Source organism: Prionailurus bengalensis, chromosome C2 (assembly GCF_016509475.1).
Source record: "Prionailurus bengalensis isolate Pbe53 chromosome C2, Fcat_Pben_1.1_paternal_pri, whole genome shotgun sequence".
NCBI lineage: Eukaryota > Metazoa > Chordata > Mammalia > Carnivora > Felidae > Prionailurus > Prionailurus bengalensis.
Genome location: NC_057350.1, coordinates 136,342,853 through 136,369,425, shown reverse-complemented (window position 1 = coordinate 136,369,425; position 26,573 = coordinate 136,342,853). Strand labels below are relative to the sequence as shown.

General features: G+C 39.4%; 1 protein-coding gene across 10 annotated transcripts in view; it reads left to right on the top strand.

Moving 5' to 3' along the window:
• Positions 1–26,313, top strand: part of SATB1 (SATB homeobox 1) — a 101,247-nt gene extending 74,934 nt beyond the window's left edge. For 7 of the 10 annotated variants that reach the window (XM_043595493.1, XM_043595495.1, XM_043595496.1 and 4 more), the window contains 3 exons: positions 21,978–22,181; positions 22,772–22,867; positions 24,574–26,313. In XM_043595493.1, the coding sequence (XP_043451428.1) occupies positions 21,978–22,181; positions 22,772–22,867; positions 24,574–25,077 (804 nt within the window). In that variant the 3' untranslated portion in view covers positions 25,078–26,313. The remainder of the gene's footprint in view (positions 1–21,977; positions 22,182–22,771; positions 22,868–24,573) is intronic. The other 3 variants (XM_043595499.1, XM_043595497.1, XM_043595500.1) reach the window with 2 other exon arrangements.
• The last annotated feature ends 260 nt before the right edge of the window (positions 26,314–26,573 follow it).

Genomic DNA, 26,573 nt, shown 5'->3' with positions numbered 1-26,573 from the left:
TTCAGTCATTCCACATATATGTATTTTCCAAGTGTACCAGTTACCAGCTTATTGACTCTCAGTTCCATATCTACATTTCATTGCCTGCTATATGATAATGGAACTGAATCCTATAGATAGTTCTCTTTTGCCAGATGGTACAATGGTAAGCTTTAGAAAGAAAGAAAGGCTTTCTCTTTCTGGTTCTGGTGTCCATCTCCCATCAGGCTCTTCAGTGCACACAGTTTTTTCTTGCAGGACCCAGTGGTCAAAGCATATGACCGCTGGGTACTGCAAGTAATCAACGGTTTGAAATACACAAATAGTGACAAGCTCCAACAGTTTAAAGGGTACATGATTGTATGTTTCACGATGCTTTTTGTTTCCTTTGTTTTAATTTTTTTTAATGTTTATTTATTTTTGAGAGAGACAGAGACAGAATGTGAGTGGGTGAGGAGCAAGTGAGAGGGAGACACAGAATCCGAAGCAGGCTCCAGGCTCCGAGCTGTCAGCACAGAGCCCGTCGCGGGGCTCGAACTCACGGAGCCACGAGATCATGACCTGAGCTAAAGTCGTACGCTCAACTGACTGAGCCACCCAGGCACTAGTTTTAAGAGCTAGTTAAATTTGTGGATCTGAATATCAGCCTCCCTACAGTATAAAGACAAGCATATGTTTTATAAATCTAGGTTTTATAAATCTAGGATTCGATCGAGGAAACCCAGAATTAAGTAGAACACTTGCTCAATATATTTTTGGCTACAAAATCATGTAAAGGGGTATTTTTCCTTCTAGACACTTGATGCTATCTATTTTAAACAACTTGGACAGATTTTCAGTTGTCTTCCTGCCGCTTTCAAATCATTTAAAATGTTCATTTTGGGGATGCCTGGGTGAAGTTGAGCATCAGTCAGTTAAGGGTCCGACTCTTGATTGTGGCTTAAGTCATGATCTTAGGGTTGTGCGATTGAGCCCCACGTTGGACTCTGTGCTGGGTGTGGGGTCTGCTTAAGATATTCTCGATGTCTCTCTCTATCTCTCTTCTCCCCCCCCCCCCGCCCCATATGCACTCTGAATAAATTAAGATAGATAAATAAATAAATAAATAAAATGTTGACTCTTTTCCCTTAAATTTAAAATTAATTAACTATAATCATGTAAATACATTTTCCTCATTGACCCGTTTAATAAGTTAACCGTTACAAATATAGTCATAAGTCATTAAGCCTATTTTCTCCATCTTTCGAAAATGTCGCAAGAAAATTGTAGACAATATTGGAAAGGAATCCATTTGTAGATACCGGGCCAGCTCTTTAAAGAGGATCACCGTCTGAGGAAGTCCAAGGAAGGTTACCACAAGAGTGGGTCACTTTAAAGTAGTTCATCATACACGTTCTAAAGCACAAGTATACCAATTATGTATTTATAGAATCTGTTTTAATTGAGGCCACCTTTTGTCCTTAAATGTTAGTGTAAGTTGAAAAGCGTGGACTGAGTATCTGAGGAAGATCCTTTTTTGGAAGCTCTTGTATTATACGATAGGTTTTGACCCTTCAAGAGTGAGTTCTTCAGGACAAGCTCAGGTAGCCACAAAACGGGAGCAGAGAAGAGAGCAAACCAGTGGGGTTTAACTCTTAAAAGCATTTAATCCTCAGGCTGCACGTAATTCTCTGACACTTAGCACATAACTGTAACACTGATACAATCCTTTCACAGACTACCAAGTTGAAAGAAAAAGCGTTTCCTCAGAAGTCTCAACAGTTGTCTTTTATGTTTTGGGTAGTAAAGGTAGGTTTTATTTTAGCTTTATCTTCTTTTTTTCCTCATATGAGAAATGAAAATAAAGGCCCTGCGAAATGAATGAACTATGAAAATGCATTTATGCAAAATGACAATAGAAAAATAGCTCTGGAAGAAACTGCACCATTAAAATTTCGCATCAAGGAAAGGTGCTAAGAGAAGGTTGGTAATACGAACCTAATGTGGATTTTTTTTTCTGTTCTGCCAGAATAATACCTTCAGTACCTTAAAAAGTAACCTTTAAGATTATTCGTTTTTAGACGTATAGTTGTTAAGCTTTTACACATGCAATTCTTTTGCATGACAAAACACAACAATGTCATAGACAACTCATGTAAAAATAAACGTATATATTTTAGAGATTAGTAGAAATACAGCCATTCTGTTGTAGTTTGTCACGAAATACCTTGTAAAAATAGAAGTTCCATCCTCTTTGGGAGTTGCCATGTTGTTAAATTGATGAAGTGGTCTTTTTTCTAAGTCTTAATCTACGTCCGTTGTATGTTAATAGAGAATCTATTCTCCTTTGATCGCTTGCTTCAACAACTCCAGTTGCCTTTGTGTATTTTTTTTAACAGTTCCCTTTTCAACCAGTATGCTTCAGGAATTGGGTTTAAACACACTGTTTCATAAACTGCCAGCCTCCTCGGCCGCCTCAGTGCCTCTGATTCCGTAAATCAGATCATAGGCAGCATGCTGTCATATAATAAGGTGTCTGATCCTTATTACCAGTTTGTTGATGCACAGACTCCTTCAAATTGACCATTGCAACACATGGTTTCCCCTGAAACTAGCTGTGATAATTAGCGTGGTTCTAATGAGACAGAATGTCACTGATCTTGTGCTGAACTGTCGAGTATCGGCGCTACGGATGGGAACTGTCAGAGCCTGCCATCTGTGACAGCGCTTGGCACATTCCAGTGGCAAGGTAGAGCATGCTCAATAGAGTATTTTCAAACAAATGGCCCTTTTCTTGACGAGGGCTCTGTATCCTGCTCAACTAGAAGAGCGTTTGCCCCAACTTTGGCCTACGAGACACCCATTTTGAGATCCAAATGTGAATGAACATGTAAATCTCTGTTCCGTGTGACATAAGAGAGGCATCTTTTGTTTAGCAGGTGAATTTGAAGTGGCATTGCTTCCCGGGATTTTCGACTCTCCCGATTGCCCCATGTTGTCAGTTAACAGGAAAGCAGTCATTTAAGATACTTTTCCCAATTTTAAAATCGCCTTGTTTGAAAGAGATTTGTTGGGAGTTGGGATGGCTCTTTGTGACAAAGCAGTCTGATTTGACGGAGAGAAAGGGGAAGGAAAAGAAATAGTTCTGAATGTGTATGGGAATACCCAAGTCGAATAGAAGAATTAAAATGGACAGGACACTTAGATCTGGAGGCTCCAGAGAGAAGTAGAGATTTTTTGCTAGACTAAAAGTCCAGCACTGCTTATCATTCCAAAATATGCTTTGTTGCTTTTTATTTCCTCCTCTCTGGCAGACCACACAGGGCTTGTTCTGAAGAACATTTTCACTAATCTGATCAGGCAGCCAAATACGCCGGGAAAACTGCTTTAATGATCCCACTAATTACCTCAAGTCAATATGAACTGTATTATTAGACTGAGGGAAAATATTCCATTAGGTCTCCCCCTTGGGAGTTTCTCCGCTTTGTGATGTCACTGAAGCCTTCACCCTCTCGCTTGTAATTAATTTTATTTACACACGCAGGCACGCACAAGGTCACACCTGCACAACCGGCGCTGGCCAGGGAGCTTGTGGCACTCCGGCTTAATCAGATCTGTCATAATTACCATTCTGCATGTTTCTGACACACGCTGTGAAATATTTCAATTTAACTGCCGCTACCAGCACAACCAGATGTAGTGCGAGTGTGGCTGCATTGGAAATATTATTCCTCAGGATAAACTCTCTCCTCCTCCTTTTTCCTCCCACCCCCCCCCCCCCTTACAGCTAATGTGGCACAGAAGCTGATGTATCCTGTAAATCTTGAATGCAGCGCTAGATTGATAACAGGCGATTAGACAGTTTAACCACAAACAGCTTGTTCATTTTTCACAAATGAAAACCACATGTGGTGTAACTAAAATTTCAGTCCCTTTTTTTTCTTAAGAGTTGGGGTATGTATGTGTGCGTGTTGAAGATGTGCTTAAATAAAAATAAAATGCAATGAAAAGAAGTTAAGTGTCTATAAAAATGGAGAAGTTGCCTGTTTTTTTCCAGGTTATTTTATCACAGTCTTCCTCAAATCCCGTTTTTCCACTTTCACCAAAACTCAAATGAGAAAAAGATTCTCCATGGGCCTTTCCATTATTTTCTCTAACGTTTATTTTGGATGGGAGGGATATTATCCCTTTGGTCTATTCCCTTGGTTTTGGTTTTGGTTTTGGTTTTGGTTTTGGTTTTGGTTTTTTTTTTTCAGGGTTAAACCTGTTATTTGAACATAAGTTCTGAAAGCATATTTACTGTTGGGCATATATAGCTTTTTAAAGGACAGTTTCCCTATTTTTTTTTTTAAAAGAAAAGTTGCTAGTTTAGGCTTCATGGTCATGTCCCAGGCAATGCAAACACAAAATGGGGCCAATCAGGAAATTTATTTCTTAGAGATGTCTGTTGATCTGCAGAACCAGTCCGAAAGGTAGAGTTGAAAACCAGTGATTTCTGTTTCTGTAGAAAAATTGGAGATAACCTGGCAGAAAGTACAGGCTCAGTAGGTAACCATATAAGGCCAGAGTTATCACCAGTCTCAGAAGAATCCAGCCATAAAAAAATTAAAGTATTGGAGCCATAAGAAAGCAAATAAGCCAGTAGAAAACTAAAATTAAGAGAGGAGAAAGAAATAGGATCAGTAGTGATTTAGAATCGTACCTCTGGAGAAGGTTCACCACAATCCACTTTAGAGAACATTTAAAACCATAGATACAGCCTAGTTAAAGGTCTTTTAATGCCAAATAAAATACACTCCTTTTCTTTTATCTTTACTTTTACTACTTCAGTTATGAACCTCACTTTTGGAAGCTTCCTAGGATTCTGTGGTGATTCCTATTATCTGATAAGAAGTGCCATTTCCCATAGACCTGTGGGCTTTTTATTCTTGTTCCCTTACTTTATTCATTTTCCCTCTTCCTTTGTTACTTTCTCACATTAAAAAACAAAACAAAACAAAAAACTTTGCAGTTTTTGACCAGAACTTTCTTTCCTTTTACTCTGGCTGTTTTCTGTGTGTTTTGGGTTTGCTCCGTGATCTCTTCCAACTGGAAATTTTAACATTTTCTGCCTCTTCATACTTTATTCTGGCTTGAATATCAATCACCTCCAAGGGAAAACAAAAAGTATTTGCCTTTCAGTTAGAACCCATCTCCCATCTCAGATGCTCAGCAGTTCACGTGGTCGATACCAAATTATTAGGTCAGTTTCTTTTCACAGTCTTCATCTGCCTTTGTAGTCATTTTGCAAGATGCAGATATCGAAGATTTGATTCGGTCCTCACCTAAGCAATCTGTCACAACAGTATCTCCTGTTGAATACAGATATCACCTCAAAAATCCTTCTTAAGACAAAGTTGAAGGTGCTGGTCACTAAATAGTAAAGTCAACCCACCACTGCTTCAGTCACTTGTATTTCAGGGTTCCCAAGAATACTAAACATAGGATGTATGGGGATGAGTCCAAGAAATACGAGAAGTGGAGGTAAGAAAAAAAATCCCGCACCTTATAACTTCATTGCTACTGTCCTGGTTTTAATAGCCCTGAAGTTTTTGCACAGCTGCCTCAAGATATGTTAGGGATAAGCCAGCATGCAAATTGAATCACATTTTGCAGTCATTAGTAGCGCTCACTAGGTAAAGGAAACTTGATTTGTTCCACAGCGAATGAAAGATTTCATTAACATTCTGAAAAATCATCCACTAGTTTTCCATGTTTGCAAACTTTTGTCTTTGTGTATTAGAATTTCTTTGTTCCCAGCACACCTGTTGATACAAAAGGGCTCAGGAAGGAGAGGGGGGAACAAAAAAGAGTTACTGTTTAGGGATGCTGTTTTATGTATGGAGTTTGAAAATTTTGAGTATGAGAGAAGAGCATGTCTTTTCATTCAAGTTAATTAGATTACAAAAATCCCATTGTTCAAAAAAAGATTACAGTTTTCTTTGTGGACCCTGCTCCACGACCCTCTCTAATAAAAGAACAGTTTTCATGTATCTGTTAACAAGTCATGGTTGAAGATTCAGTAGGAAGTAGTTCACAAAACTTTATCTTGCCCAACTCAGGCCACTTTCCCCAGCCACCGAGCAGCTGTTCTTTTGCATTGCTGTTGGATCCTCCTGAAAACATACAGGAAGGTAGAATTGGCTATATGCTGTTTTCTTTCGGACCCACTATTTGCATTTTTCATTGTTGAAATCACCGATATCATTTACAGTGAAGCTCATCTTTTTATTCCAAGCTGACAGGAATGGGAGGGCATGTTTCTGAATATCTATGGCAGATAGAGATAGGGCGATGGTAACTAATTTACAAGCTCACAGATGGTTTATATAACAACTTGGATGTAAACTTCATCTTTCAGAGAAAGCATTGAGGATTGCAAAGAGTGGTGATCGCAGTCCCACTGCTATCATGCCGTGTGGCCCCAGGCAAGTCATTTAACCTCTCAGGCTCTGAACTTCCCCTTTAGGAAGGTAAAATTGGTTGGGTCAGATTATGTCTGACCCAATGTCCCTTGCAGTTCCGACTTCTGTGTGTTTGTTGCTGAAACAGGTGCACAAGTATGAAAGAGGATGCTATTTTGATTGAAGGTACTGCCGACAGGTGTGTTAGTCTAGGAATGAGTCACAGAGGAGGTAAGGTTTTGAATAGTGACAGGGCTTAGTTTGGTGGGGGGACAGACAAAGTGCTATTTTGGGGCCTGTAGCCAGAAAGCATTCATAGGTGGGATGGAGTGGGGAGGATTGATTGTTTGAGATCCAGTGTGAAAACTTCATGTTGATAATAGAGGAACTGAGGCTCTCGTAAAGTCATCTGAGACTGGGTTATTACCTACCTGAAAGACCTCTGTCTCATTATCAAGGACCTAGAGGAACCAGTGCAATATGGACATGAGATGAGCTCAGTTCGGTTGGGGAACGAGCTTGGCTTAGCATGTGGCAGGGCAGTGGTTTGCCAAAACACTGTGACTGGAAGGTTGCTAAAGAGTGTCTTCCTTAAACACATTTTTTGTTTGTTTGCTTGGTTTTTTTTTTAACTGATGCCTGAAATTCTGCCTTTAACATCTCACTGTTTGGGGACTGGTGCAAGTCATGGGAAGGATAACACATTAAAGAGGAAAAACTATTCTTGGTCCATGAGAAATCCCAGGTTTGGAAGAGATGAGTGAAAGAGAAAGTACACCAGAAAAAGGAGGCAGGGAATGACAGCTCAGTTGAAGGAATAGCTTGAAGCCCGTGTTTGCAAGTTCATAAATTGGTACCTGTAGCATTTAATAGCTGCTGAGGAGTGCCCATTCCCCCATGTCTCCTTTAAATGTTTACCCATTTACTAATGGTGCCAGCACGAGTGCTACTTGTTATGGGTGCTACTTGGCTGGTTCATTGATGGAGTATTTGGTGGTTTAAATGAAATGTAGATTAGCGAAAAATAAATTACTTTCAATAAGGTCAAGGAAGTGAAAGCTGTAAGTAAAATATACATTCACAAACAGACAAATGCTATTAGGAAATCCAGCTCAGTCCATGCCAAGCTGTTACTGTCTAAATTGCCTTCTTTCTTCCTGGCTTGCAATTAATTTTTGCTTGTGTGTTTGGAGATTGGGGGAAGGGTAATAGCCTAATGGGTAATGATTTTATTTTAGTATTTTGATTAAAGAGACTAAATAACTTGGACCCTGGATAACCATAAGGACTAAAGCCTTATCCATCAAGCTTAATTTCTAGACAGAAAGTTGCGTTGTATTTCTGGATACATTGAGCATTGTGCTACATACATAGTGAGGAGACGGATGTGTGCTCGGGTATTTTCTCCCTGTCCCACCCCCAGCCCACCCCCCACCTACCGTCTTTCCCATTCACTTTTTTCCTTGCTTTAATCCTCTATTTGACTAGCTTCCTTCTTGCCCTCTCCTCAGATCTCAAAGGCAAATACTTTATAACCGTTTGCTCTTTGAAAAGTGGTGATGAGAGCAAGGGCTGCTTGCCTGGCGCTTTGATTACCCTGGTTTCCTAGCCTTTCATAGGTCCCCGCGCCCCATAGGACGCCCGTGTCACCGTTCTGTTCCTTTCCCTGCCTCCATCCTCTCTCTGCCCTGCTGCCTTATCCCCTTCTGTTTGGGAAACCCAGGTGTCTTCAGAAAACCCCATTAGTGTTCCTCTTTTGGCAGATGGACATTTCTCAAAGGATACTCTGCTAATCTTGTCCACCTTTGCAGTTACTCGGCTGGTAGGAAGTTAACTAAATTAGAATACGGTTGCTTTGTTCAGAGGTTGTGAACCGTTTTGTAAGTTTGTAACGGGACCAGGAAGAAAGAGTGAGGTATATATGTGCTAGCGTAATTGTGAATCAGAGATTTTTAAACTGGAAAAACTATGGTTTTATGAATGAAATCTCATGCAGCCCTGACATAAATAAATCAAAAGCCTTCCCCCATTTTGATTGACTTGAGGACTGGACGGAGGTGGGCCTTCTCATCGATCATGGCACTGTTGAGATGCCCTGATCGAAACCTGGGGCTCCTGAGGACATAGTCTGGGAACCATTGTGCTGAACTAGTGATTAACTCTTTTCCTCCAGCCGTCTCTAACAGGCTTGGTCGTTTAGTGGCAAAAATAAAATAAAATAAAATCTATTCCATGAATCCATAAATAACCAAAATTTTCTAAACTACTAGGAGCTTATAGAAGATAGCTGTAGAAAAATATTTGAAGTGTGTGTGTGTGTGTGTGTGTATTGGAGTATAAATGTGTGTATACACACACACGCACGTGGGGTGATGGGAGTTCTTAACTGTAGCCCACCTTCCCCCCAGGGGTCCATGAACTTGGATAGAAAAAGAAATCTTTATTTTCACTAACATTTTACTGAAGTTTGACATTTTATTCAACTATCAATATAGGCAACAAATCATAGTAGTATTATCAATACCTATGAATTTGTCACCAGTAAAAATCACAAATATTTTCATATCACATTAAGTTACTGCAGATATCTCAAAATATTATCTTTGCTCACCACTATAAAATCAGAGTAGTTATCAGATCTGTTGTTAGGTACTGTTATTGAGTGTGTTAATAAAGAAGCATTTATATCAGTGTATCGCAAATTTTTGATAACCGTATTTCAGCATAATTGGTTTTCTTCATAATCTTAGGCATTTTATTTCAGGCACATAAAAACATTGTTCTGGAAAGGCATCATCTGTGGGCTTTACCAGCTTGCCAGGAGGGTCAATGGCACAAAAGAAATGAGATCAATGATTAGATAAATTATATGTAGGGGGAAAATTAAATATTTTTTTTAGTACATTAGCTGAAGAATTCTTGAATTTGCAGGGGAAACCTTTGTTATTTATGACTTTATACTGTGCTTATTTTTCAAGGGCCCTTCACTTCAGAGCATGTAAGCAGGGGTTAGATTCATTGCCATAACATTTAAAACAACAACAGCAAAAACAGAAACCTATTGGCAGCCTTTTCTTCAGCATGCTGATGCCACACACAGATGACTTTGTGAGAAAGGGCCTTTGCCCTTCGGCTGGAGACTCTGCGTCCAGGGGGCTTCACCTTTAATATCAACTTCCAGCTGAAGTGTAAGCTGTTCTTTCCTCACTGGACTCTAAGTGCTGGCGGAAATGACTCCCTATTATATCTGTCCCCACATCTCCTCTTAGCCTGCACAGTAGGTGGCACATAGTTGGCACTTAATGATTATTTGTAGAAGAATAAAATGATTCAGAAGCACATTTCATCCGTTCTCAATTTTGCCCTCACAAAACCCAGCACATTCCTAAAGGAGCTCTGGTGGGAGGAGGGAGATTCTGTGCTCCGAAAGACAGAGTAGGGTCACACTCCTGTCCCCCTCCCCCGGGGCCCTCTCGGAGCCCGCCTTCCCCAGGTATAAGACAGTTTCAGTGGTCCTGAGGAGTGACTCAGTTGACCTGTGCAGAGAGCTCAGCCTCCCCTGTCTCCTTTTATTGGTAAAATTATAACCCGGCCATTGTCACTGGGATCCACGTGATGCTTCTAGAAATATTTATGCCTTCTTTTTTTGATGTGTCCTTGGGAATCACAAGATTTGAATCCCTCAATTAAGCCAACCTCTGATTAGTAGGTTTGCATAATGGATAAAATGATGTGGGTTTTGGCCACAAAATGGGTGTTACTTTATCAGCAAAATCATAAGCAACGGGAGCTCATAATGACCCTGCCCGCTTGATTGTTCCTCTTAGGATATGAGTCCCATAACTTTTACAATCCCGAATTGCCTTCCTCTGGTTTTAAAAATTCTTTGTTATCTTTCCTAGGATATCATAGAGGGAAGATTTAAATTTTTAATTCCTAGCCCCTAAATATGCATAATGGGACATATAGCTCATTCTAGGAGATGTCTGCAGTGTTGAAAAGTTTTATATAAACCAACTAAAAATGCATTGGAGGAAATATTTGTTTAAAATAACCTGTAGCAAATTATTTTTGTAAGCAGATAAATCCCTGTTTCAAGTAGATCGTCACCGAAAAATTATTTGTTTTATAAGCTCAAGTTTTTACAGGTTTGGTTTCTTCTTTTTTTTTGCACGTAGCATATATGGATATTCAGCAACATTCTTTTCTTCATGATCTTCACAGTTTTGAAAAGACAAATACACCCTGTAAAACTTTAATGGTGACTTTAGGGTACCGCATGATGAGACATTTGCTTCATAACATTGCTGTGTACGAGTCCGTATTTATTTGAGTTGAGGGGTTTGGGAAAAGTGAAGTTTCCCATTCAGCTTCTTGAAATAATCCGATGTTGTATTTGCTTTTGACAGAAGCCTTTAATCGTGCTACCCTGCCTCCTTAAACCTAGTAAGATGAGCTCAGTTTGCGTCTTAGTTTTTTTGAACTGCAGCATCATGATGAATGCAAGCTTTGGGACTTTGCTACAATACATGATACCCTCAGGAATTACAGAGAGGTATACGGTTTCTTGCCACTAACTAAATGGTCCAGATTGTGCAATTTTTACAGCTCTCTCTCTCTCTCTCTCTCTCTCTCCCTCGAACTTACTGCCACTGCAGTGTTACAGGGAATCCTTTGCTGCATTTTTACACTCACTCATTCAAGCGTGAGCCTCAGGGCATGTCCAGGCCCCTTAGATGAAGGAAAATGAAGACTATGTCACTCAAAGGGCTATTTGTGTGGACGTTTGTTTATGATAAATGTAATTCAGCTGAGATGGGGGGCGGGGCAGGGAGCTGAATTAAAGAAACCCATCAGCGTTAGTTCGTGGAAGAAATGCTCTGGCCTCAACCAGAGCAGTAGGAATGGAAAATAAGGAACCAATTCAAGAAATGTTCTGAAGGAGTAGAATTGGCAGGAATTCATCATGATTGTTCTCTTTATAAAGCAAGCAGACAAGAAATATCAGATTTTTAATTGAAGCTGTTTGCTAAGTTTTTTTATTGAAAACATACAGCTACTATAAAAAAAATGCAAGCATAAAGAAGAACGTAAGGAAATACTCAGAATCCTAAATTAACTAAAGATAGCCTGATTTATGTTCTTTATACACACATATGTATACGTATACATATATATGTGCACATGTATATATATATCTTACCTTTATTCATATGCTATACAGATCTTTTACTTTCCTACTAAGATAGATTTAAGTTATATTCTATGTTTCCTATCACAAATAATGCTAACATGAACGTTATTATAGTTAAATATTTGTATACCTCTTTATCATTTATTTATTTATTAAAAAAACTTTTTTTTTAAATTTTTTTTTTAACGTTTTTATTTATTTTTGGGACAGAGAGAGACACAGCATGAACGGGGGAGGGGCAGAGAGAGAGGGAGACACAGAATCCGAAACAGGCTCCAGACTCTGAGCTGTCAGCACAGAGCCCGACGCGGGGCTCGAACTCACAGACCGCGAGATCGTGACCTGAGCCGAAGTCGGCCGCTTAACCGACTGAGCCATCCAGGCGCCCCTTAAAAAAACTTTTTTAATGTTTATTTATTTTTGAGAGAGAGAGAGAGAGCACGAGCAGGGGAGAGGTAGAGAGAGAAGGAGACCCAGAATCTGAAGCAGGATCCAGGTTCTGAGCTATGAGCACGGAGCCCAACATGGGGCTCGAACCCACAAACCGTGAGATCATCCCTGAGCCAAAGTCGGACGCTTCACTGACTGAGCCACCCAGGCACCCCTCTTTATCATTTATTTAGAACCCATTCTTAAAAGTAGAATTATTGGATAAAAAAAGGCTTTTGTGTTTTAAAGGTGATTACTAGACATTGCTACATTCAACATTTCCACATTGCCCATCAGCAAGATTATACCAGTTTATACTTCAAATTACAGCCTTTCAGCCCAGGTGACTAGGTGGGTGTTGATGCTATTGAGTTAAACTACGTATGAGGAGAACATAGTCTATAAGAGGAAGATACTGGGTTCAGTTTGGGATGTGATAACTGAGCTGTTTTCATTAACTCCCCAGATACTCAAATTCCTTTGGATTATCTTTGTGATAGTGGCAACAATAATAAAAATAGTGAGAGCTGACATTCGTCATACTGCTTCTGTGTGCCGAACCCCTTGCACGGATTGTCTCTTTTAACTCACACAACCCTATGAGTAGTGGTAAAATTACCCCCATTTGCAGAGGAGAAAATTGAGGTCTAAAGAAGTTGAAAAGCTTGACCAAAGATACAGGGCTGGTAAATAGTGGAATAGGAATACATATTCAAACCCAGGCTTGCTTTTTTTTTTTTTTTTAACTTTGTTGCTTTTTTTTTAATGATTTTTAAAAATTTTGTTTTACTTTATTTTGAAAGATAGAGAACGAGCAAGCAGGGGAGGGGCAGAGAGAAAGAGAAGGAAAGAATCCCAGGCAGGCTCCGCACTGTCAGCACAGAGCCCAACATGGGCCTTGATCTCATGAAAAATGAGATCATGATCTGGGCCGAAATCAAGAGTCAGACACTTAACCGACTGAGCCACCCAGGCACCCCAAACCCCAGGCATTCTTAATAAATGGGTCTCAGAAGTACAGCATGTAAAGGAGGTGAGGTCACAGTACTTGAGTATTCTCAAGAAAGTCCAGTATGGGAAAGAGCTATAGCGAAAGAATGGTACACACAAGCAACTGATCTACCTATTTTTCCCAGCACACTGATAATTCATTTTCCTCCTTTTTTTCATTATCCTCACCATTTTATATATTGCCTATTTTTCAAGGCCAAGCCAATATCACTTTTCATCAGTGTAGAGTTTCTGGACCACACAGACCATCTCTTCTTCCTCGCCACTTGGATCGCCCTTGATGTCTGTCCATCATTGACCTTGATCACTCACTGCCTTGTACTGGCAGTTATTTTTGAATGCTTCCCAAATACACTGTGAGCCTTTTTAAGGCAAGTGCTTTCAATTTAAGTTCATCAGACCTTTTTGTAGTTATCATGGACCAGGCACTGGGCTGAATGTGTTCTATTTCATATGTACCAGTCACAGTCCTGTGAGATTAATACTCCTATTGTCTGCACTTCGTAGAGGAGGAGCTGAGGCTCAAAAAGGTAATTTGCTCAAGTTCACATACATTAATGCCTACATGGGATATAACCCTTTATCAATATACTGAGGTGTTTGAGCATTACTAGAAGGAGAGTGAGTGTTTGGATGGGCAGAAAAAAGGAGAAAGGGCTTTCCTTCAGTATGAAGGATGGAGAATAGAAAGTGGGGAAGTGCTGGGCAACAGCTCATAAATAATCCAGTGAATTAGGACATGAATGGGATTGGGAGTAGCCTTCAGGGCAGCCCCATGGAGTGTGAGCATTTTCTCTGTGATGGGAAGCCTTTGAAGGGCATTTTGAGCAGTAAGATAACTTTGGGCAGTTTGAAAGACCAGAGCAATGATTTTCATCCCAGCATCTCTTTTCTAAGAGCATCTCAGAGATGGCTAAGGGGATTCAAGAAAGCTTAGTTAAACCTGTGTATTTATCTGGCAGGAAGTTCCATAGGCTAAGCTAGACATCACATTTATTTGCTCCTTTAGGTGTCACAACTTCGTATGATAGCTCTAGTCATCATCGGTGCACTGTTTCCCCTGAGTTAAGAAAAAGGCATGATTAGTTAAATGCTTTTTTGTTCAGAAATCAAAATAATTGTCCATTTGGAGTAATTAAAAAGAATGCTTGGTACCTAAGAGCATACTTCAAGGGAGACGACTCCCAGGCTGACAAGGCAGTGGTGGACGACAGGTGGAAAGGAGTCGTGGATTCTGCACGATAGAAGAAAGGCTGACATTGATGGACCTTGGGAGTACTGACTTTTCTGTTTTTTAACGGCACTATTTATGGAGAGTGAGAGGAGAATAAAAACTTAAGTACGATATTAAGGCACAGTGTGTATAAATGTTAAACAGGAGCCAAATCATATCACTGACATTTATGTAGTGTCGAAAATACATCTTAGATTGAGGAGAGAAAACAAAAAAAATTCTTTTTGAGTCCATATTCAAGAAGCAGGCTTGTAAGCCACATTTTTGTTTGCTTCACTTAAGCCTTGAAGAAACGATCTTGAAAGCAGGTTAGTATGTGAAGTATAAGAAAAATTAAACTTTTAAGTTAGATATCTTCCAAATCTAATGTTTTTAAAGGAAAATTCAGCCTTTCTTTGGAAGTTCTCTGTTTCAATCAAAATACAAGATTATTTTCTTGCTAGCTAGTTTAATATGTTATCTACAATTTCATGCTTTTCTCTCATCCCTCCTTTTTTCCTACTCAGATTCTCCTTCCTGAAAATGTTCTTTAAACTGTAAGAGCTCCTTGTCTAACAACCTTTTAAAGTGGGAACCATTTTTATCCACTCTGGCCAAACTGTCATCTGATAATCTTACTACGGATCAAACAATCTGTAGCAAAAGAAAAAAAACCACTATATTTACGTGTGCCATAAAGCCAGTGGCTTTGACAAGGTAGAAAAGAAGGGAACATAAAAGCTATTTTCATTTTTTACTTAAATTTTAAGCAAAATTGCATGCTGAAGATTATTTACCAATGATTCTGATTATTCAAAATTCACTAAGTTTTAGTGGGAGCTTTTCCTCAGATTGTATGAGCATTTCTTTTTGCTACTCAGAAATCTCCAGAAACTCTGCTTGGATGTGTTTAACCTTTTAAAGATAAGGTGGCAAAAATTTACTCAGGAGAAATTGACCAGTAGCCACTGTATGTCCTGTTTCCACAGTACGGAAACCCACAGATTTTTGGCTGAGATACTGAGTCCCTTAAATAACCTGGAGAGGGTTTACAACAGTGCCAGTTTAGAAGTATAAAACTAGTAATAGTTTTAAACTATCATGATTTTTTTTTCTTTTCAGCAAATACAGGTATCAGAAACCATACCTTGAAAATAAATATATTTGGGGAATACATACACACGGGTATTCTATTTAAAATATGTTTCTTTTTAAAAGCCCTCTTTAAATACAGTGGATGTAATGTGCTACTTTTAGCATGAAAATTTATTGGTACGTCTCTGTTCAAACTTATTTCCCGTGTTTTCTTTAATAAGACCAATGTTAACGTAGCAGGAAAAGTTACTCAGCGCCTGCTGAGATTTTCTTCACAGAACACAAAGTAGATGTTATTAAACTGGGGAGAAAGATTAATGTATTTCCTACTAATTCCATAGAGGAGAACATGTATCTTTATTAATGTTAACGGTGGGGGCCTCTCATTATGTTATAGAATTATCTGCTTTAGCAAAGGTTTTTCTTCTAAAGAACTTCATAACATTTAAAGGTTAATATGTTAGGTAAAGAACAGTATCTTAAGATAAGTGTTTTTATTACAGGACATGATGGGATGGTTTTTATTAAATTACATGATGATTTGAATGGGGAAGAAGAAAAAGTGCCCTGCTTCTTGCCCTCAACTTTAATGCCTTTAATCAAATAATGACCTTCTGGAAAATAGTTAATTTTAAGCATTTGGAAAGATCAATACCACTTTGCCACCAAAAAATGGCCTAGACGATGAAATTTGATGTATTTAAAGTATCATTTCACCCTCTTAACCTAGTAAATAATTTAAAATGCTTTCAATATTGTCTTGCTACTGTTCTGTTTCCCGCTGTTTGAAGTGTTACGACTGTTCTTGAGGAAAAGAAAAAGGGTAGAAGTTGGTATGTGAAGCGTCCGGGCCTCCAATCTGGAAGTGGGGTTTTACCTCCATTGGGTCCTGTGTCTGCAGTAGGGCCCCCAAAGAGGTAATAATGTGTTACTACTGTATTTGAGGCAGAGTGTGGTAAAAGGCATAAAAAGTATGAAAATGGAACCCTTCTGGAATGTTAAAGGCATGGCTTCCGCCGCCATCAGTCGCGTTGCGTCTTTGTGATATCTGTAAACCTTCATGCTAAAGGTGAAAGATTGTGCAACTCTGACAATTAGAACCCATTTCCCCCCCAGCTTATAGAACATTGATATGAAATTACCCTTGAGTGCCGACAGCTTTGTAAATAAAAAAAAAAATTGCCCTCTATTAGCATGTTTGTGGGCAGATTAAAAACTGTCTTCATTAGCATAAGTAACACTTACGGATTCTTTTAAAAGTAGAAAATTATTTGCTGAATGATAAATTGCTAGCTTTATAGTTAGTTGTTGTTGAAAATGTACTCATTCAAAATGCCTGGTGTAGTTTAGTCTACAATACTGAATTTTTTGTGTTGGAAGTACTATTTAATGGATTATGTACTTAATCCTTGTTCCTACCACTTGCTAAAATGTAATTCATGCTTTCCACTAAAATGTTTGTATCAAATACGTCCCTATTTAGATTGATTTCTTTTAATATCATATATTATTATACTATATGCCCCAGAGATTGGAACAAAATACTCCTGCAAATAACACATAAAAGATGAGGGTGAGGGGGAATAAACACAGACTATAAAATGTTTTGCTTTTTAGAACTCACATTACCATTCCGTTTTTTAAAATGTATTTTTCCTTCTTAGTTGCAGCAAGAATTGTCATTTTCTTCTTTTTTCTTGTAGCTCTAGGATTTAAAATGTATATGCATATAACAATAACATATACGTATCTGTATATTGTATTAAATGATTTTTTTTTCCCTCAGAGAATACTGAAGCCTATTTTCCCCTGGAAAGCTCGTTGTGTTATGTGTTCCCAGCTCTGTCACAGAACAGGCCCTGTAAGGGTTCTCTTTTTATGTTTGTGAGACTGTATAGGTACAATAAATTCATTCAGGAAAGGAGGTTACTTTTCTGACTCAATTAAAATCATTGTGTACCCTTCTCCGTTCAGATGTTCGAAGTGAATTGACTTGAATTAATTGTTCTAAAAAGAGTGGAGTGGAAATCAGGGATCGAGTTGGGTTGGAAATTAGCAGCTGAGAGATGAGGGTGCCAGGATTTTTATTTAAATGTGGTACAACAAGATTCTGTCAGTAAAGCACATCATTAGAATATTGAGTTTAGAACTGCTAATTTTTCCTTTAAAATGAGCATACAGTCATGTGTTTCATGGACCATAATAAATTGCCATTGTGTTGTCATTGAGTTTGTTTTGCTTTTTTTCAGTACTGGTTTGGCAGTCATTCTGCGTTTTCTCTTTTCCTTCCCCACCCCTCCCCCCCCATCTTAGTTTTTTTTTTTTTTTTAATAGATCCCTCACCAAAACCAGTCCGAAGAATGTTATTTATTTCATGCGGTCTTAGGTTTAACATCTTCTGCACCGTTTTCTTGCTTACGGTAGCAAGACATTTGCAGATGGTTCTTGGTTACTATAAAGTACATAACAGTATTTCCTTTGTGGCAGATGGATTTAAGACTTTTAGTTCTCAATAAATGTAGGTTTACAATACATAACTTTACAGGATTTGTGTTGTATATAACAGGTTTGAACATATTATCTCAGAATTCATCTGCATGGCATTTTCAGCTTATTCAGGGTTCAAGCCAGTTTTTTTTAAGTAATGGGGGAGCGCTGTGATTGATAGCAACAGCTCAAGGCGTGATTTTGAATAGAAACAAAGGGTTTAGAACAGAAGGTGTCAAATTAAACTTCGTCAGTTTGAAAAGTAGTAACATCCTGAAAGTATTACTAATTTATTTACATGTGGCTACTGTTTATATTTTGCCCTCTTTATATGCAGTGTAATGTTGCTTGGCAAATTGACTACACTTAAAGTTTAGGTTGTTCCTTGTACCATTTTAGTTTTCTGAGCGTGGATTGGTCTTATTATTTTAAGGCTGTTACGCTCCTGTCTTTCCTACTGTACGGAACAGTTGTGATCTAATTTGATTTGGGGAGTAGCTCACTACTCCTGCCTATGGTCTTAGAATATTTCAAGTCCCAGAGACCTCTCTTAAAAATGTAATTATGTTCACATTTTGCAGCAAAGTCCTGCATTTCATTCCTTGCCTCTCCTCTACCAAGCAGATCTGTACATTTATCACTTAAAAGCCCATACAGTGCTTAGGGGAATCATCATTATTTGTCAGATATTGTAATATTCTGACATGTTGCTTGTCTTACCAAGTTTGTGGGCTCTAATAGTATCACTTATGGAAAAATGACCTAGAAAAAGGTATTGGGGAATTAGAAAGCATTTGGCTTTTTTAGTCACTTTGTGCAAAAACCTAGATCAGATTACTGTCATCGTTAATAGAGTCTCAGTCGATAGGATTTGAGGTAGTCAGAATATTCCAAGGTATTTAAATAGTATTAGAATAAATTAATCTTATTTTTGCCAGTGTAAATTGGGAATGAGCCAATGTCTCTGCTGACAAAGAACTAGCATATCAAAATGTCTGTTTTCCGTTATTTTTCAAGAGATACACACGTCAAGAAAAGCACTCCCCCTTTTTAATTTTTTTTTTCTTTTTGGAATACCCTTGTAGAACTAACAGTTCCCAGCTGCACCGTTAAATATTTTTCTAAGAAGCATCTGATTTCAGTCTCTTAAAATCATCATGTCTCTTGAAAGGCTAGCAGAGACAAGCTTCAAACTTATAATTCATCAAATTATTTTTAGATAAGGAATTAGAAGTATTATTTAAGGGCAGAGGTTAATAGCAAACTACTGGAAATGTTATGGTAGTCATGGGCAATTAATAAAAATAAGGATCCATTTCATCAGTATAGAGACACAGAAGTGACAATATGAGCAAAATATTTGTTGAATGAGTCACGGCTCTTTTTCTGAAATATTTGTTAAACCAGCATGAGTGTGATTGTTTAGGAATTAGCTATCATTATTAGCCATTTTAAAAGAACTAATGATTTTCTTTTCCAAAGAACATCTGTGATCCACATGTTTTTTCTCGTGTATCCGAGTGCTAACTGATCTCTGTGTTACTTTAAAAAGTTTTTCTAAAGGATTGGAAAAATTATTGGAGTTTTTCAGCTCTCTCCAAGAAGCTTTTCTTACGTGAATTATTCTTAATTTAACTTTCAGCAATTTTTAGTTACAGGCATTTATTTCTTAAAAAAAAAAAAAAAAAAACCTTAGCTACTCAATGTTTAGCACTTAGTGGGCCAATATACAATACTAGCTAAGTACAAAACCCCCAAAATACCAACTTTTCTGTTCTGTTTTTAATGAGCCCTCTAACATCTTGAAAGATAAATAGAACTGCAGTAGTTTGCTCCGTGTAGGCATGGGGGCCTGTCAATTGCCGTAGCTGAAGAATGGAGGAGGAAAGCCATCTTAACCATAGTTAATATTCAAGCCTACAGGAAGATATATATCTGAAACCTGCACAGCATCCAACTTAGAGGTAAAGTATAAAGAAATAGCTGAGATGTAGGAAAATATAAAATATTTTCATGGCTCAATCCAGATAGCAAATATTTGCCAATAAGAGCTAAATAAACATCTCCAGGGCACATGTGCAAGTGGGTCTCAAATACCTCAAATACTCAAATACAGTTTGAGAGTTAATGTTATACTCCTATAGAGCGAAAATATGACACATCATCATATTTTTCTGGAAATAAACATAGAATTGCCATGGTTAGAAAAGAAGCACATTCAGTGACATGCTCATCACAATTATTACTTTTTTTCACTAATATTCTTGCCGGTAAACCTTCAGTTTACTGCCTGCTCTCTCAGCCTTGAATTATGCATTCAGTGGCACTGAATGAGTGCATGATTGCGTGACCATCTCCTTGTACATATTTGTTTAATTAAGAGACCTGTTGAGTAGGGAAACAAATGTCTTAGAAAAAAATAGATCTCATGAGGTTTAGCAACAGTCACTCACCCTTGGCTGGTTAGTAGGTGGGTCTTGGGAAGCTAATGTTAGCAGCTCTCCATCTTGTCTTTTAAATTCTCTCAAATAGGCCATTTGGGGCAGAATGGGCCTTGTTTCTTTTCGCTGTATGTTGCAGTTAGAAGGGGAAGGGGAATTTTCTCCGGTAGTTCAGTATGGGACGAATGGAGAAAAGTCATACCATTCCCTGGTCTCACCCCGTACAACAACAGCAGCAATACACCAAAAAAACTCTCGTTGGCCGGTTCTAAAACGCAGATGATAAAGAAATTGTGCTTTTTCCACTCCCATCGAACTAATTTAGTTGGCATTTCCAAGAAATCCCTTCATCTTCGGTCAAGTCCCTAAAGCAGAGCCTAAGACAGGAATCAAGTGTCTAGGCTTTTATGAGAGACCTGGAAGGAGTGAGGGAGGATAGGGAAGAGGTAGGGGTCCGGTAAGAGGTATGGTCTCAGGTGGTCTGTATTGATGGGGGAAGGGAGTAAGAAGAATGGGGAGGGCCATCTCTGTTGAGTAAATTGAAGGGTTGAGTGAGTGGTCCCTTGAGGGGAAGAGGACAGGAACGTTGTACCACAGGGTCAGCCAGTCACTGGCCACCCCAGGGTGAGGGGGTCAATGAGGACGTGGAGGGACTGTCCAGGCATCTCCAGGCGAGATGACTCCAGACATCGCCCCAGAGAAGGATGTGGCTCTGAGCTGTTAGCAGGCAGCACGGCAGCTGCAGGTGGTTGCCTTGCTGGTGAAGGGGTTTGGGTGGGACACACGCTCCCTCTCGCCACCCCGTTGCTTAGTGTCCATCATGGCAGCCAAAATGAAGAACGTTTGGAATGGTGATTAGAAGATGTTAGACAGGGTCCTCTGTTGGACCACTCAGTTTTTGACAGATAATCTGAGGATCAAAAATGGGACCCTAGGGGAGGCATCAGAGAGGTTCAGGTTTGGGCCTTCATTGGACATTTCCTTCTCTCAGCCTAGGAAATCTGTTAAAATTCTTGCCTGATGAATCATATGTTGCACACTGCAGTGGGCAGAAAAAAACAGGCCCTGAGATGTTTTTCTGGAAAGTTGTTTCTGGGAGAATTCTTCTAATGCCCATTCTGAGCATTACGCTTACACTAGACAACGTTCTCACTCACGCTACTGCACATGTCTGTTCTCTCTCTCTCTCTCTCTCACACACACACACACACACACACACACACACACACACACAAATATTTGCACGTAGTTTCCTTCCTAATACAAGAAGTATAAACTTGAGGAATCCTTTTAGAAAAAAACTATTCCAAAAATCTGCCCTATCTCTTAAATACCTTCAGGATCTCAGACGGCCACTCATCAGACAAGAAAGTTGGGCACGACTAGACGCACACTCAACTTGGCTCTTCTCATGTTTCACATATTGCAAAGTCCGTGGTAAATGTGTCTTGCCCTTGGAATCTAAAAAATATGACCCTCCTTTGAGATGCAAATCTGAACATTTATTAGAAACAGAGCCTACCTCCCTGACACCTACAGCTATTCTTTCTTAACAGGTTAAAAAAAACCTTTTTTTAAAGCAGGTTGGAGTGTTTTGAGTGTATGAAAAAAAGTTAACTTCACAGGGTCTTTTCTTTTTAGCTCTTAATGGAACATACCAGCCCCCCCACAGGCATGAACTGACCTATTATGCCCTTGTCTCCAAGGGGTGGTTGTGTGAGCTGTTACGCTGGAAAGAAGATCCCTCTCCAGAAAACAGGACTCTGTGGGAGAACCTCTCCATGATCCGAAGGTTCCTCAGTCTTCCTCAGCCAGAACGTGATGCCATTTATGAACAGGAGAGCAACGCGGTGCATCACCATGGCGACAGGCCGCCCCACATTATCCATGTTCCAGCAGAGCAGATTCAGGTTCGTTTACCTTGGCCAATTCAATATAGCACTAAGTAAATAGAGCTTTACACTTAGCAGGGAAATTAGCGTTTCTCTTCTTCCCGCCAGTCTAAACATAGGCTTTAGCAAGAGATAACAATACGCTGCCATCTTGCTCAGGGGAGTAAAGGGAAATTAACACACTTTTTCCAACGTGTGTATTGTGTTCCTCTTCCCTCATCTCCCCACCCACAAAGTGGCAGGAACCCCCTTTTTAACACTTGTTTGGCAAGTGTGTTTTTGTTCGAATTGGGTGGTTTTGTGTGTGAGACCTCAAATTTTGTTTTTGTGTTTTGAAAATCAGAATCTAAAAAAAAAAAACCCACCTTTTTTCTAATGACTACCAACACTGCCCTTTAGGAAAGGGATTCCTGTCGTTTCTGTAGAGGAGGTCTGTGCAATCACAACGTTACACCTCCTTGGGTGCTGTCCAGGACGAGGAGGGGAGGGAAACCTAATTGGAATCTTGCTTCTGACTCCTTGGCCCTTCCTTCACCTTGTAGCTGTCTCCCCACACCCTCACAGAACACAGGTTAGGGGTGAGTCACGTCTGTTTGTCTTTCCTTTAGAGCCCCTCTCCCACCACCCTTGGGAAAGGAGAGTCTAGAGGCGTTTTCTTACCAGGCCTGCTGACCCCTGCACCATGGCTCGGTGCTGCTCCTCAGGTGAGCGGGCACAAGTTAACCTCTGCCAGCGAGAGGGGGTGGCGTGAAGACCTGCTCTCCCTTGGTCTGGATTTTCAGACTTGCAAAGGACATACTAACCATGGTGGTAGCCAAAGACCACTGTGCCCCAGATTCAGCCGTGTGCTGAGCTGGTCATGGGACTGGTCTCCATTCATCCACTGAGGGAACGCCCCTGTGAGTTTAGATTGGGAGGCTCTACGATCATGTAGTTTGTTGGTGCCTTATGGCCTTGATTTGTATGATGTATTTCTGTTAAATCTAAGGGGATATTTTTAGCTTTCCCATATAAGAGAAAATGCCATTGCTTTGCAGAGTCCTAAAATTCTGTCTTTGTTGAATCACCTGCATTATTTCTTGGTATTGCTGTGGAAAATGTGTGTGTGTGTATGTCTGTGTGTGTGTGTACACACACACAGACATACACACACACACACACACACACACACAGCTGAAAACAATAATAGGGCTATCCATCCACTAGGAAAAAAAAATCCTTGAGTGTGTATTAAAGATAAATTGGAAAAGAGAATCCCTTAGGATATCAAGCACTAAAATAATCATGAAAGCCTGAAAAACTTACTGTTTAGCAAAAAGAAAAAAAAAAAAAGAAAGGTGTATGTTAAGTAATAAAAATAGTACTTGTTTGAAAATGTAAATTGTTTTTAATAAAATTGTTTCTTAGGGGGATAAAAGGAAATGCTTAGGCACGGTATAAACGTTCTAATATTTCGCGGCTTACTCAGGTTGATTTGCTTTGATGATAAGAATTATGGATATAGAGTATACAGTATGTGCATGTGTCACACATTTGTTATGTATAATTGTGTATGGAAATTACAGCACATATACAGACACTAATTACGAAAAAGTGTCTGTATACACTAAATTTAAATCCTAATCACATCTCAGTTTACTATAGACAAAACAATTTGCTAGCCGTTGTATGGTGGATCAAACCTTTATTTTTCCGTAGGAAAAAAAAAAAAACTTGCAGTGTCAGCCTAGTGCAATTTGGTAAGTAATTGTGCGTGTATTAAATCGGAACAGACTGGTAGGAAACTCACAAAAGTGAGAATCCCAAAAATCCTCGGAGTCTTAGGGGATAGTGCTGAAAAAGAGCAGACGTTTATCTATTTTATTTGGAATTTAAATAAGACTTTCCGTCCTTGCTCCATGTTTTAGCCATGGATGAAATGAGGCAAAACACACATTTCTTTCCCCAGGGCTCTGTAGCTCTCCTTTCTAAAATGCCTTTGAAATCCTTACTCCTCAATCTTCGTTTTAAATCTTTGTTCATTATTTACATCATAATCTGCTTTGCTGTCTTCGTCTTTGATGCGTATCCTTCTGCTGAAGTTCATGGCTCATATTTTCAGCGCGCTGACTTTTCACTTCCGTGAGCCAGACAGAAAATGAAGGGCAGGGAAGGCTCCACTGACCTCCGATAATGCAGCCCAGCGGCTGCCTCCAAAATCCTAGTAATGCCTCCCCTCCCGGTTTTTATCATTTTGACTTCTTCCCCTGATGGCGTGGGCCATCTAGCCGGCCTCCCTTTTTGTCCTGAATCTTGTCCCCCTCGGAGAAGCTACTGGTGGGATTCCGAGCCACCTGCTCCCTCCCAGATGGCTTCGCGCGCCCGCCTGGGGAGAAGGCAGAGCTCTGACTGTCCGCTTGTTCCTTTGCAGCAGCAGCCGCAGGCGCAGGCGCAGCAGCAGCCGGCGCCGCCACCCCCGCAGGCGCAGGCGCAGCAGCCGGCCGGGCCCCGGCTCCCCCCGCGGCAGCCCACGGTGGCCTCGCCCGCAGAGGCCGAGGACGAGAACCGGCAGAAGACCCGGCCGCGGACGAAAATTTCCGTGGAAGCCCTGGGCATCCTCCAGAGTTTCATCCAAGACGTGGGCCTGTACCCGGACGAAGAGGCCATCCAGACTCTGTCCGCGCAACTTGACCTTCCCAAGTACACCATCATCAAGTTCTTTCAGAACCAGCGGTATTATCTCAAGCACCACGGCAAACTGAAGGACAACTCCGGCTTAGAGGTGGATGTGGCCGAATACAAGGAAGAGGAGTTGCTTAAGGATTTGGAAGAGAGTGCCCAAGACAAAAATGCTAACACCCTTTTCTCGGTGAAGCTAGAAGAAGAGCTGTCGGTGGAAGGAAACACAGACATTAACACTGACTTGAAAGACTGAGATCAAAGTATTATTTTCATTCAACAGTGCCACTGGTATTTACTAACGACATGAGAAGTCCACCTTGTATTCTCTCAGAAAACCTTTGTTGTTCATGGTTTGGCCAATGAATCTTCAGAAACTTGCACAAACAGGAAAGTTGAGAAAGGATAATACAGACTGCACTAAATGTTTTACTCTGTTTTACAAACTGCTTGGCAGCCCCAGGTGAAGCATCGAGGATTGTTTGGTATTTAAAATTAAAATTTGTGTTCACGGGTCGCATCGAGGTGCATACCCGTAAGCATGATACCAGTGATATCTTTTTTTTTTAAAAAAAAAATTATTCTGGAGCCTCAAACAAGCATTATAACTTCTGTGATTATTATTTCCTTCCTTTAATTATTTCTGTAACACTCCACACTGATCTTTGGAAACTCGCCCCTTATTTTAAAAAAAGAAAAAAAAAAGAGTTTGTTACTCTATTGTATGTTACAAAAGAACTATAGACTGTGGAATGCAGTTTAAAGATGACATATGCCAACAAATGCCTTGTATTATATGGCACTGCCGTAATTCAAATTTGTTTTTATTTTGGAAATAAAAGTTCACTGTAATTTTTTTTCATTCTCATTGTTACATGATTTTTTAAAAAATGAAAAGAAAATGTGAAACACAATTTAGTCCTCATTATTTATTTGTAGATCCTGCAGCATCATGTTGTAATTAATTTTTTGGAAGTTTCCGTTAAATGTAATATTGCTTCTCTTGTTACCATACTGATTCTTTTCTATTTATAAATGTATTTTGATGGGCAGTAAAACAAAGTGTCTTAAAAGTTTTAAATAGAGAAAATGTGCTTTACACAGTTGCCTATAAAAAGTGCTCTATGTTATCCAAGCAATTCATACTATAAGCTTCACTCTTATTGTTGTATGCAATTTTTACTATCATGCAAATAAGCTTAGGTAAATAAAACTAATAGATCACCTTAGAAAATTATGCAATTAATGTGAAAATAATGGATGTTTGCAATGTGTCTTCCTTTGGTTTACAATCAATTTTAAAGCTACATCTGTATAAAATTTCTGTATAAAGGTGTATTTCTTTTTTATGAGTTTATGGCTATGAAAACACCAGCTATTTTGTTACAGCTGGCTGTTTTTATAAGTGTATCACAATTTTCTTTATGCAGAAATGTTCTGATTAGGAGTGGTTATTGACTGTAACTACACAATTAAAATTGTTTGTATGGTATGACATGGTAGGGTTTGTCTGCTTATGTGAAGTAACTTGAAAGAGTCAAAGATGGCCCTCTCAGTTAGGTGCATGTTAATACTTTCTTGAGGATATTTTACCGATTTTATAAAGAGCAACTGAAAAGTCACTTGAAACACTGTAAATTTCAGTCACAAACGTGGTCATTTTTTAAGTTTAACAACAAAGACCATAACCTGTTTTTGCTTAACATTTTGCCTAACAGAGAGAGCAGGATGGTCAAAAGACCTGCCAACGAA